This window comes from Plasmodium coatneyi, chromosome 8 (assembly GCF_001680005.1).
Source record: "Plasmodium coatneyi strain Hackeri chromosome 8, complete sequence".
Lineage (NCBI taxonomy): Eukaryota > Apicomplexa > Aconoidasida > Haemosporida > Plasmodiidae > Plasmodium > Plasmodium coatneyi.
The window spans coordinates 1,566,657-1,580,024 of NC_033563.1; the positions used below are offsets into that span (position 1 = coordinate 1,566,657).

The 13,368-nt window shown below is 38.9% G+C and overlaps 5 protein-coding genes across 5 annotated transcripts; 2 read left to right on the plus strand and 3 right to left on the minus strand.

Moving 5' to 3' along the window:
* Positions 1-305: 305 nt before the first annotated feature.
* On the minus strand, positions 306-1,397 carry PCOAH_00022540 (Uncharacterized protein; the record flags this gene model as incomplete). Its single annotated transcript, XM_020059061.1, has 1 exon — positions 306-1,397. The coding sequence occupies one exon, from the start codon at positions 1,395-1,397 to the stop codon at positions 306-308; it is 1,092 nt and encodes a 363-aa protein (XP_019914431.1).
* Positions 1,398-3,715: 2,318 nt separating this feature from the next.
* PCOAH_00022550 (Metallopeptidase) lies at positions 3,716-5,561 on the plus strand (the record flags this gene model as incomplete). The annotated part of the gene is made up of 4 exons (XM_020059062.1): positions 3,716-3,870; positions 4,117-4,221; positions 4,352-5,072; positions 5,422-5,561. 4 exons carry the CDS (start codon positions 3,757-3,759, stop codon positions 5,559-5,561), a joined length of 1,080 nt encoding a protein of 359 aa, XP_019914312.1.
* A 592-nt stretch (positions 5,562-6,153) lies between these two features.
* PCOAH_00022560 (Uncharacterized protein) lies at positions 6,154-7,224 on the minus strand (the record flags this gene model as incomplete). Its single annotated transcript, XM_020059063.1, has 1 exon — positions 6,154-7,224. The coding sequence occupies one exon, from the start codon at positions 7,222-7,224 to the stop codon at positions 6,154-6,156; it is 1,071 nt and encodes a 356-aa protein (XP_019914608.1).
* Positions 7,225-8,851: 1,627 nt separating this feature from the next.
* PCOAH_00022570 (Uncharacterized protein) lies at positions 8,852-10,597 on the plus strand (the record flags this gene model as incomplete). Its single annotated transcript, XM_020059064.1, has 1 exon — positions 8,852-10,597. One exon carries the CDS (start codon positions 8,852-8,854, stop codon positions 10,595-10,597), a length of 1,746 nt encoding a protein of 581 aa, XP_019914494.1.
* Positions 10,598-10,889: 292 nt separating this feature from the next.
* Positions 10,890-13,214, minus strand: PCOAH_00022580 (Uncharacterized protein; the record flags this gene model as incomplete). Its single annotated transcript, XM_020059065.1, has 1 exon — positions 10,890-13,214. One exon carries the CDS (start codon positions 13,212-13,214, stop codon positions 10,890-10,892), a length of 2,325 nt encoding a protein of 774 aa, XP_019914601.1.
* Positions 13,215-13,368: the final 154 nt, after the last annotated feature.

Here is a 13,368-nt window from a genome sequence, read left to right on the forward strand (position 1 = left end):
GAAATATGCACATTGGGGAAGGGTCCAGGAGGTTTGTATCCCCTTTATGAGTTTTTAAAAAATAATATCCCTTTAGAGTTAAACAAAAGGGGCTTCTCTGCGTTAAACCTATAAATGCTTCAATGGGGCTTCTTTCCCCCTTCGAGCAAAGGCGGGATGAAGCCTGTTAATATACAAGTTTGCATTTAAATGATTTACAGTGAGCTGATGCACTTAGCTCATTTGGTTGATATGTTAGTTACTTTTTCCTTACTTGTTCATGAACTGCTGTCCCGTTTTGCCATGTTTCCACTCTTCCGCGTCGCTTAGCATATGAGCGCGCAGGACACGGTGATGTCATCCATTTTACCGCCCGTTTTGTGGCACTTAAACTCTTTGTTGTAATTATTTATGTATGGAGACATCCACCTCTTCATTTTGGAGTAGTTAAATGCTTCGTTGGCAATTTTTTCCGATAGGGTGGAAAAGTTGTTCTGTTTCACCAAATTTAATATTTGGTTATCGTACAAATTATCCCACAGACCGTCGGACCCCGCAACGATTATGTCATTTTTTTTTACTTCTATGTGAGCAATGTCTGCATCGTTTGGTTTGCTTACTTCATTACTTCCCAACTGGTAGGGGAAATTAAACTCATACTGCTGAGGTTTTGAGCGGTAAATTATGCTATCATTTCGAATGAGGATAAACTGAGAATCTCCAACGACAGCCGTAGAGATGGTGCTATTGTTATTAAAGATGATTAGACAAACGGTGGTTGATCCTTGAATGTCATTATTTAGATAGGCATAATTGAGTACATCTTCAATTTTCATATTTTCATTTTCATCCATTTTTTTTTGTAAAAGTTGTAAAAATTTTTCTGGATATTTTCTTGGATTTACTCCATGCCTTATCCAAGATCCTACACCATCAGCAATGGCCATAAACCCTTTCCCATTCAAACAGCAATCTTCACTTTCTACTTTATCTGGATGTTTGATAATTTTATAATTTGTCAAAATGGAATGTTTTGCATTTGAGCAGAAGGCCTTTTTGTTAAAGGAGAAAATAATATTTTTTTTAATTTTATATTTCAAAAATACACTGTTTGCCATATTAAAAAAGTTAAAGGGGACTTTATTTTTTAAAAATGTGTAAGGCAACTTTGTTACAAAGGTGAGTTCCTTGGAAAAGTTATTGCTAAGCTGTGTGTCACATTTTGTGTTGGTGAAATTGGAACTTTTGTTGCCACCTTGGATTGGCAGAAAGGATAACTTATCCATAATGCTATCCTTTATTCCCATTTCACTTGTCCTTTTCTTATTCTTTTTTAATTTTTTCTCAAATTCCTTGGAGAAAAAATTAAGGTTCTGTCGGTAAAAGTAGCAATCTTCTTTTTTTAGCAAGTAGTTCATTTTCCTCTTCAAATTTATAGGCGCTACAGCGTACACCGAATGGGCTGGTGGGTTTTTACAACATGTGAGCATATTATATAGGAACACAATCAGAAAGGGGAAACATGTGGTGACCATTTAGGGTAAAAAGAACATTGGGTTTCTTCCGCATCGAATTTTGCATGGGGCGGTGTGTTTGCGTTGATGCTTCTCATGGCAAGCTGTTTAGCAGTGGTTGCCTCTTCGCTGTTGATGGCTTATTCTGCCGTGGTTTCCTTTTCTGCCATGCTTTGCTTTATTCCTTTCCCCCGATGTCGCATTTAAAATTTACTTTTGCAAAATAAAAAAAAAAGTTAGCTATGTGGACTCAAATGCAAGGCATGAAAAGAAGGTGCGAAGAACCGAGGGGGTACGCGTTTTTACACAATTAAGTTTTCATGGGGCCACTTCCACTTCTCCACGTGCTAATATGAGGAACAAAAAATGGCAAGCCAATCTGCTAAAATGGGAAGGCCCGTGTATATATAGCCGGATAAAAAAAGCGACGCGCAACGGTGAAGCAAGGAGAAAAATAAGTACATTTCCTTTACCCCCTATGGGGGGGCGAAACATTAGCGCACAAGCTCTCTCGCGGAAGATTTGGCTGAAGCTCGAAAAAATTGCAACAGTTTAGTGTGGCATCCCTTAGGGTGCAACATACTTATTCATACGTGAAAATAAACGAAAAAGGGGGAAAAAAAAAAAATCACAAAATGATGCACAAAAAATAGGGCCAGCCTTTTCGTTCATTGTGCAATTAAATATAACTCTATTTTATGTGCTTTTAAAAAATTTTGCCTCATTTGCGGAGTGTATGCCACTTCAATTTTTGAAAGTCTTTTTTTTCTTTTTTTGAATATGAGGCCTATCCGTAAAACATCATAAATTTAACCGATAGGAATGTAACCCCCCACACCGTTGGGCCATTCTTTTACAATTTTAATGGCCCACCAGAATTGCTTGATAAGTTGTAGTAACGATGTTACTGTGCTTTTACATTTTTTATATTTTATTTTTAAAAAAAAAGATGTTCTTTTGGTGCAACATCGGCATATAGTACTGTACACGCCCTTTGGGGAGATGCACAAACACTAATTTTTATTTCGCCAAAGCAAACCTTTTAGAACAACTGTGCATTGCATTGGGTTGATTGGGGTTTAATGTGGTTTTATTTAAGTGCCACCTTTATTTGGTTGTGTATGCGGTCGAACGAGGGGCATTTAATATGGTGCTACTTCGTCATTTTGGAGAAAAAAAAATTTTCGGCCCATTTTTTGGCGCCTGTTCAAATGAAGAAAAAGAGGTGCATCCAAGGAAATATACACATAATGTATTTTTATGCAGCTCATTTTTAATTACAAATAATGTGGTGCCACTTGTTTCGTCCTAGTCCCAACAACATAGAGAGCTAACATTTAATGCGCAGCTATTAATGTCAATTTTTTTTCATTGCTGCTTTGTCTTGGAAATGGACAATAGACAATGTCGCAATATTAATACCTTTTGACAAAAAAGGGTGTTTTAATTTTCCGCCTACAGTTTTTATATCAACTGCACATTTTAATCATCAGGAGGACGGGTAGAAGGTTCTCTCGTAAATTCATTAAATTGAATTATGCTATTACTCAGACATGACCAAACTTTAAAACATCGATACTTTTTCTTTTTTTTTTTTACACAATCTTGAAATAGACACCCTGCTTAAAAATGTTTCCGCATGAAAGGGATATTTTTTTTTTTTTTTCAACATAAGAGTGCAGATTATTTTGAAAAATAAATCCGGACATTTTTAGCATCCCCAAGTTTAGGCAGCACGGAGTGTTTAATTAATACGGGGGGTAAACAAAAGTCATCCTCGGTGTTCACTTTGTGAGGGTCACTTTTTTGGGGTTCCCTTTTCTTCGCTTCGCCGAGGAAGAAAAATTGGAGTCTGTGTAAACGGCAAAACAATTTAACATTAGCAGAAAGTGAACATCTTTATGCGAAATTTTGCTTAAAATGAGATTTATTACATTCTTCTCTAACGTAACGTGGTAATGGAAATATAAAGATACATGCATATTCAAATATTTTGAGAGCACTCATCCTTCTCATTCCTGCATGTTCGCCTATAGTGAAATAAAAATGAAGGAAAAAAAAAAAAAAAAAAAAAAAAAAAAAGCGGTGGGGCGAGGTTTTAATAGATGAAATATTTACCCAGTTAATTTAAAACATAATTGTAATAAACATTTGCGTGATGAACTTGGCAAATAGGAACATTTTTTCATGTTTTTGTTTTATTTTGCAAAATTAAAGAAAGTAAAAAGAATGAGAAACTGCCTTCACAAAGCTTCCCTAAGTCATGAACATTAAAAACTTAGATGATGTAAAATACAGAGTTCATAAAATTAAAGTTTTAGACGAAAATGATAAGAAGGCAAAAGCAGTGTTGACCCGGGCTGCCGACCAGGTGATGGTAAGAGGAAAAAAAAAAAAAAAAAACACATTCACTAAAAGGTGAACAACTGAATCGTAGCTAACCAAAAAGATGTGCACAAAAATGGATCACACAATAGGAAATGTTAATGTTGCAGTTGCAAGGCGCATCGAGATGCTCTCTCAGATGATCTTTCAGATGTATTGCCGCAATCCTTCCGATTAATTCGTGGGAACGTATGTTACCCCTTATTCCGTTTCTACATTTCCCCCCTCTTTTTTGCAGCCAATTATGAGGAAGATGCGCTTTTCGGTTGAGTTACTGTCCGAATTTTTACCCCGGAGTCCCAATTTGCTAGGGCTGAACATTGTGGCTAAATCAGAAATTAAGGTATATATTGACTGACCGTTTGTTGCATGCCCGCAGTAGAGTGGGTGAGGGTTCCTTATGCACATGTATAAGGGGTGCACACATACATAAAAGTGTATCCTCCCTTGTATATGTGTGCACACCTTTTCAGATACGGCTTCGGAAAAAAAGGGGAGGGGAGTTATTTCACTTTAACGACATCATGGGGACGCTGCTACACGAGCTAGCGCACATAGTGCACGGTGGACATGACAGATCATTTTACGAACTCTTGGACAAACTAGTATTAGAGTATAATAAATTATACACTTTTGGAAAAATAGAAAATCAAATCAGTGGAGGAAAAAAAGCAGGAGGAAGTGATTTCCGCATATGTAATGGAAGCCCCAAATTAATGGCAGCACAGGCTGCTGAAATGAGACTACTAAATAATTTTATGAGCAAGGATGGAGAAATATTAAATGTGTCCCTTGGAAGTTGCTTAACACCAGAACAGTATGACAATTTATTTAAAAATCGAAAAGAACGTGATGATAAAATTTGTTCCATTTCGAATGACATAATTGTGATCGACTCGTTGGTGGATCCTACCAACCATGACGATGGCGAAAATGGGGAAACATCACAGAATACCAAAGGAGATTTTAAAGCATCAAATTTGTTGCAAAGGAGGAATAAAAATGTTTTCATTTCGAATGCGGATTGCATAAATGAGGAGAAACAGACACATGCACCTACGCAGGATGTGTGTAAAAAATCATTCAAAATACCAGGGCGTAATCCAAAAAAGAGGCAAGCGGCATGTGAACAGGGGAGTGAAGATAAAGTTATAACTTTACCCGGTAGCATAGGAGCCACACCTAAAAACAGCGGTAATGGCAGCCTTAAAACGAATATTAATGGGGGTGCCTTGAAATGTGCCCATGTTAATTAACCGAGGGGGAGAGAAGCAAAATAAGCAAATTGAGCAAAATTAGTGATTTTTTATTGTTCACCATTTGGGAAGAGGAAAAAATGGACCATATTATCCCCATGTGGTGAAAAAAAAAAAAAAAAAAAAAAAAAAACATAGTTGTGTACCACGAAAAAATTTACACCAATTAGATGAGAGGAAATATATGAATACTTATTACATTTAGGGAGCTTTGTTATTGCAACTGATTTGTAGATTCCTGTGAACACGTCTATTTTCTATGTATATATTTTTTTCCCCCTCTCCAGGCAGCGACTGTGTGCACATTGTGAAGGTCAAACGCGATTGCAGCGGTGTGAAAAAGCCTGAAAATGAAAATGGCTCGACCGTTTCAGATAATGTGGGTATCAAGAAGAGCAAAAAGAGAAAAGTTATTGTTCTCGATTAGGCGGTTAGTAAAATGGGGATGACTTATTTCCTCTGGGTGGGAAGTTCCCCCATGGTGCATATCATTTTGAATAGCTAGCTCTACGACGTTCAGATTCCGTGTGCGTTAAATGTGGATGGGTGTAATTAATGCGCAGGGGCAGACTGGCTAGCACGCACGTAAATACCTATCTACCTACACACGCACACTTATAATATGTTTGTACAACCATGTATCTACTTTTCCGTTTTCCCTTTTTTTTTGTATTTTTTATTTGTCCCCCAAGTTGCTATGTTTGGTACAGCATTTCGAATTAACTTTTTGCCACCTCTCCGAACTGATTCCTTTTACAAAACTGTAATTTTTTCGTTAATTTATTTGTTCAAATTGGAAGAGATTTAAGAAGGAAGAATTTTTTCCTAATGGGAAAATTTGTGCTCTACGCAAAAGCTACGTTGAGGAGTACCAACTTGTGGAGAAGCAATTGCTGCGGCATGATAATTCAAATTTTAAGTAACGTGTTCGTCCATAATTGTGTGGACTAGACAAAGGGTCTAAGTTATTCATTTTGAATACACTAATGGTTTGTTACTTTGCCTTATTTTCCTACAATTCATCCCTTTATGGAATCGCTTCTAGTCGCATTTTCATTCGCGTCTGCACTGTGCGATTGCTCTTGGTTGGTTATTTCTCCATGTTTATTACTGACGTCTTTGTTTTGGTTTTTCGTGTCGGATTTTGTTGTGTCTACATCACTTGCGTTTAGGGGCTGGTGCGGGGGCATCCCTGGTGGTGCAGACGGTGGAATTAGGGGCGGCATCATTGGTGGGGCTGAAGGAGGGATTGGTGGTTGGCCAAGACCAGGTGGCATATACATCGAATGGGGTGATGGATGAAACATATTTGGAGATAAATTTTGTGGAAATGCAGATCCTGGGAAGTTTATATTGGGAGGATATTTCTGAGCAGAACCAGGAGGAAGTGTTGGAATGTTTGGTGGATATGCTGGTGGGCCAGACGAGGGAGCTTTAGGTGGGGTCATACTGGAAGGCAAATGAGGAGGAGGCATATTAGGCACATTAGGCATAGTAGCATTATGTTGATTAACTGGCGGATACATATTTGCACCTAGAGGGGGTGGCTGCATCATATTAAAGTTGTTAGGTAGAAATAGAGGCATAGGAGGGATGTTTTTTTTCTTGGGATCTACGGGACCATTTGGTAATAAGTTACTTGTTGGTAATAATGGGGAATTAAATCCTGGGAAAGAGAAATTTCCCATCTGAGCTTGCTGTAGAAATTGTTCCATGGTAGGTGCCATGGCTACTTGTGCCCAGTTTACTCTCTGTTGTCTTTTAATATTTTTATCTCCTAATTTCTGTTTTAATTTATTTAAATTTTCTTCAATTATTTCAGCTGGAACTCCATCCATTCCTCTTATGATAAGTTCAGGGTCGTTCCGTTTTGGCAAAGCATTGGGTACCGTTTTTAAATTGGTTTTATGTACCTGCATCATGTGGATTACTAACCCGCTAGCTACGTCTAGTTTTCTGTTGCACTGCAAACATTTAAAATGTTTCGCTTTCTGATGCTGGATGAGGACCTTCTCATCGTCGAATTCTCTGTCACAGTAGTAGCAAAAGGGCTTCAATTCAATATTTATTTTTCGCTTCTTCCTCCCCATTTTATTATTATTATTTTTTATACTGCTTACTCTCTGTTTCGTGTAAGAGCGGCTTAATAGCGGCCCTTTTCGTTACGCATAAAACACAACGGGACAGTTACTGCGCTTGTGCTTTCACTTGTGGCCATATTCCTGGGGAGATTATTCCACACTGGAGGATTTATAATGTTCTGAGAGATGAGGCTAGTATGTAAAACTGCCCTGTTGTGTTTATTAACTCAGCGGCGACTGCAGAGCGTGCTAAAGAGTTTCCCTTCCGAATGATGTTCGCCCATTTTTGGTTCCCAATTTAGCGCATACGAATAGGTACATGCATACGTACGTATAACACAAATTCGCGTGAAGAAGGACTAAGGAACGTCACCAACTTGTGTGCTCCTATTCCAAATTAATCTCAAAAAAAAAAAAAAAAAAAAAGAAATTGATTCGCTTGAACACGTTGTATTTGTGGTGATTCCTTCCGAAGAAAAAAATTGCCCCTATGAAAAAAAAAAAAAAAAAAAAAAAAATCCAAAGGTTATTTTGCAAAGTGGGTACATTTCGTCACAGTTATCGTTTCCCAGAAGGGAGGGGCATTCCACTGCAAGATGCACTTCCCACCTTTTTGTGCAAGTGGGCTATGTGTCACGTGTTCGTGAAGGATCCATTAGCATTTTTCTCCCAGAATAGTCAGCACCAATTATGCGTATATCCACGTGCATAGTGCAACGCATTGCAAGAGCACTTTGCACATATCAAGCCAAACGTATGACAAAAGATGTGTTTAACTTTTCCAACTTTTTCGCATAAAGGTAAAGGGCATATCAAAGGGGAAGAACAGAACTGAGGAAGCTTTCTTCTTCACCATCCTTGGCCAAGTGCCCCTACAGGGATAGCACAGCCGAGGTGCATACTTGTTTGCGTAATTATGACTTACAGGGAAGCCAAGTCAACACGTACGCAGAACGTATGCACGTATGTATTCACATTATGGGCCTGTCTTCAGTTATGGTTTGCTTAACTCGCATCCCAAAAGTTTAAGCCTTAAGAGTGGGTACCTTTCCAGAGCACCGCAGTTGTAAATATGTGAATATCTCCCCATTCGTCAAACACAGTTGGTACTTATTTAGACAACCTGATGTCTACATATAAGTTCCAATCGGAAGGAGGGGAATTTCACTCAATGCACTTAGTTATATGGTCCTATGTGTAGGAATTTTACAAACGGATGTACCACCGTGGGGCGTACATTTATCCTTTCAGAAGAAGGGATACCCAGTTTGAGCATTCTAACGGATACTCCTTAATGATTTAGTAACGTCGCGTTTCACGAAGCAATAACTGTATAAGTGCATGTGTGGGATGTAAATGAAGGTCAATTATTGGAAACCCCAAAAAATGTGCAGCAGAGAGGCTATCCCTATTTTAAGTAACCTGCGAGGCGTATTTTCGGAGTACTCTTTTAACAGCGCGAAGATTTGATTTAACCCTGCAGATGATTGTGGTGGTCATCTTAAGTGGAAATTTAAGGAATAGGTTTGCTGCAGTGCAGCAGGAAGGAACGAGCCATAAGAGTATATGTAGTTGTATATATGCGTAGGCAAATTGATGGACACCCGCCATTGTGCAGCAAGAGGCAATAAACAATATGTATATAAAAACGGGGGCCCATTGGCTACGCCGAAGCAGACGCTTCAGCACAGTCAGAAGTCTAATGAGCAGTTCATTCAACATTTACACAAACAACTGCCTAGTCTCTTCCAACCAATTCTTTAGTGAAGTTTTCTTAATGAATAAAAAACTTACGTACTATGTGAAGGATTATTTTGGGCTTCCAGCCTGGTCAAATACTAGGGGAAAAAGAGTAGGCTGCCTTTTCCCCCCATGTTACTCTCAACTGGTTTTCCAATTTTGCGTTTTAATGAACAATTACGATTATGTGTCCATCCCAACACCTGTAAAAAAGTCAAAGCATATAAAGCAGAAATATTCCTTTTACATAGCAGAAAATAATATTGATTTAATTCTTTGCCATCCTTTCTACAAGCATTTTATCGAAGAAATTACGCTTAACTTGCAAATTCCATTTTTAATATGTTACGACAGGCCGGATGTTTTATCTCATGAGGAGTATTTGGACGATTTGAAAGAAGGGCGCGAAATTTTCGGTCACAAGTTTATGTACCAGCCGAAGGAGGATGGAAATTGGACGAATGGACAATTGGGGGAGGAGTTAAAAGAAGAGCAAGAGAGATATTTCATCGGAGGAGTTGGTACAAATAGTTCTGTCTCGAAGGAGATTATCCCCCGAGAGGGTGATTCCCCGTCTGCCTTCCATATGTACTTGTGCAAAGAAAACGAGTGTGACAAAAGCGTACAGTTCTTATCAACCTGCATTTTCAATCAGTCCATGCATTTATCTAAGTTCATCAATTGGGGGAAAGACAACACAATCGCTTTGCTATGTGTGCCAGCAAACAATATAGCTTATTTTGACGTTCTTTTTAGTCTGTTATTTTCTGGCGCAGCGGTAACTTTCCCCGAAGCGAGCAAAAAGAAGACGCTAAATTATAATAGCTATATGGACTGGTTTAAAGAACATATGAAAAGTAAAGAAAACAATTTTGCTGTTCACAATTTGCTAATTAAAAAAGACTTCACAGATATTGATTTTGATTTTATCGATGGAAAGAATTTATTTGAAGAATTATTCCATGTGAAGACGCCCATAAATATTCTCATTTGTAATAATTATTTAATTCGTGATTTTCTTTCTTTTTTTAAAAACTCCGATATGGACGTCGGAACGAAAATGGAGTTTATCCAAAAGAAGGCATCTCACGTGAGGATCATCCTCCTTAACGGAAATGAAATAATGCCAGGAATTAACGTAAATTACCTCGAACAAATAAAAGACGTTTTTATCAATGCTAGGATATATCTGCGCTATGTAGTGCAAGAAGTAGGAACAGTCAGCATAATGGAGTTGGGCCAACTGGAGCAAGACAACATCCCATATGAAAGAAAATTAGCTGGTTATGTTCTTCCAAGTGTTCATGTGAAAATTGATCCAGAAACGAATCTCATGAAAATAAAATCAGATAATGTGTTTAGTCAGTATTACAATAATGGGAGGTTAACCAATCAGGCGTTTGACCAGGGAGGCTTCTTCAAAACCAAGTATGTGGCTTCCCTAGCAGAGAACGCCCTTTTGAAAATCGAGGGTATTCACAACGACGTGCAAAACCTTCCCGACGAGTATTACCTCTACTTTAAGCAACGGAGGGACAAGATGGAGAAGCACCCCCCTGGCTACCTCAAGCGTGTGCGCCTGCAGGGCCAAATATGGGGCAACTTCCACGCCAACCGGAGAAACTGGAAGCGAAAGTTCTGATGAAGCAACGTCAAATTATAGCGAAGTGGTAACAAAATTGTGACATATTTTTGTCCGACTTGTGACGATGTTGAGATATTATTACGAAAAAAAACTCACCCACTGGGACAGACGTAGACGCATCTGCGCAGTGCTGCAGCGGGATAAAGGATATAACGTGAATTGTTAGGGGGTAGGACATCAACTTGCCAGTGCGCAAAAAAATGAGTAGTCAATTTTAAGACAGTAGGTGTAACATTGCTGGGCAAGTTCTTTATTCCTCCATTATTAGGTATTCCTCCTCATCAGCGAATCACAGCGTGATCGTGGCTTTTTGGAGAATCTCCTTAACCTGTTGACGCAGCTTCGCGTGGCTGCTGATCACCTCGATGTCGTACTTTGTGTAGCATACCACTTTGGAGTTAATTGAATTGATAGTAATGCTCCACAGGTATTTTTCTGTCTGCACGTTGGGGATGCTTCCCTCTGAATGGTCCACTACTAAATCGTCCTTGCTGTAGCCAAATTGGATTAAATTATCAACGAAATCTTCTTCGCGTATGGATCCAAACATGAGATTCACACGCTTTTCGTTCAGTCGTTCATTATCTTTTTTTTTATTATCTACCTCCATGCTTTGTGAGGCCGATTTGCATATCTCCATTTGACCTTCCTTTATATAATCCCCGAAGGGTGTGCTATTATATGAGCACCTGACCTTCGCGCAATGGAGGTTATCTACCTTTGTTAATATTTTTTTCAAATTGTTTGTGCCGTCGACAGTAAAGGGAACGGGGTGCAAGTTTTTACCCACCTGGGAAAATGTGTCATAAATAATTTCCCTCGTGTTTAATGGGTAAATGTAGATAATATCGTTTGGGTTCACGTCTCCATGTGGATTTCCATTTGTACAGTTTCCGTATGGAGGGTTGCTCCCCCTGTTATTGTAATTTTCTTCTTCCCCATTTTTTTCCCCAACGTTGTAGCTGCTTTTTTTGCCTACATGTGTGGTGTCCAGTTGGCTGCTCATCGTAGGTGAACTGGACCCCTCCCCCAATCGATGGGGGAGTAAATACACACATTTTTTATTCGCGTTGTTTTTTATAATTTCCCAAATGTCTGACTCATTTAAATCCCAAGAAATGGGGCAAAAAAAGACATTTATTTTTTTAAGGTAAATGTGGAAGGGAGCCAACACTGATACAGGGTCGTAATAAGGATCGATTAGCAGAAGTGAATTGTTTTCTTCCATGGCCCATTTTTCTAACAAAGTGGAAGATTCAAAAAATCGCAAAGAAGAATCTTGGACAAAACATACACATGGGTACCTAAACAATTTGGTTACATCATTTATGTCATTTCCTGTAATTAGTCGATTATTTTTTATCATAATTTCAATGGAAAAAGGTCCCTGTGGATTGGATATTTTGCTGCATTTTTTTTTCCTCGACTCTTCCACCCATTCGGCACAAAGATCTGCTTGGTGAATCACATTACTGATGTTCCCTATTATGGTAAAGATTAGCACTTGTTCTTCTTTGGCTAAATATTTGCTGATCACTACGCCTATCAATTCGATTAACTCGAGGAAGTACAAGAAGTGCAGGTCTACGGGGATTAGTACGCACCCCTTGTTTTTGATCGTGCGCAGGACGATAGAGCATATCTTGTTTAGGCTATCTTTGTAGTTCTTTTCGACGCACATGTTTATTTTTTCTCTGGTTCGTTCGGTGGGGTGGCCCTCGCTGGGAGGGCTTTCACTGGGGGGGTCTTCGCTGGCAACGGTCCTGTTCTGGGCCTCCCCTTTTGGGTCTCCTCCGCTTGGCGCGTTCCCCCTCTGAGACAGCCCCTCCGTACTTGTATCCCCCTTCGAATATGCCGTAAAAAGAACAAAGTCTGCCTTTTCCAGACATGACAAATCTAAGGGAGAGGGGTGCCTTTTAACATTATAAGAGCTTTTGTTAATAATGCATAAATTCATAAGGTCCGTCTTAACAACAAAGTTGCAGCTGCCTAGGGAGTACCCACTGCTATAGGGGGTAATACAAATAACTTCATCATCCTGCTGGAAGCTTATTTTTTCTTTATATGATAATAAATGTAGCGAATTCCTGAAACTTAATTTTAAATCCAAGTATTCATCTGTGTTGAAATTATCACTGCTCAAATGATCTTTGTTCAAATGCTTCTTCTGATCATCTTCCTCATTCCAGGGAGGCAAATAATTTTCCTTTGTCTGTAAATTCTCGACCGCGCTTAATGCAAAAGTGAAGGTCAATTTTGTGCAAACTATGTGCGTATCTGATACGTCGAAATATTTGCAAAATATTGGTAACCCCATAAAACATTCACTGCAGGAAATTAAAATGATGTGAATTTTTATCGGCACGCTACTTATGTTTAGTAGTAATTTATTCGATAGAGCTTTTTCCTCCAGGTTCGTTATCCGTATGTATTTATCCTCCTGCGATTTGTCTTCATCCACATTGTTGCAGCTTATTGTGCTTTTCTTAAAATTCAGTATTTCCTCTTTATTCAAAGGTAAATCACAGAGAATGTTAAATGACCCGATCGTTATTAGGTGGCTGCTGACGCTTTCGTGGTCGCACAGTTTGGTCACTTTGAAGGAGTCGAACATTTTGAAGGGGATTTATTTCTCAATGATGGTGGGATTTTACTGGTGCGACTTTTCACGTGGGGTGAAAAAAAAACAACTATCGTGGTTCCCCTGTGCTCCTGCTTAAGGTCGCCTGTCTACACCGGCGTACGGAGGGAGGTACACACATGGTACA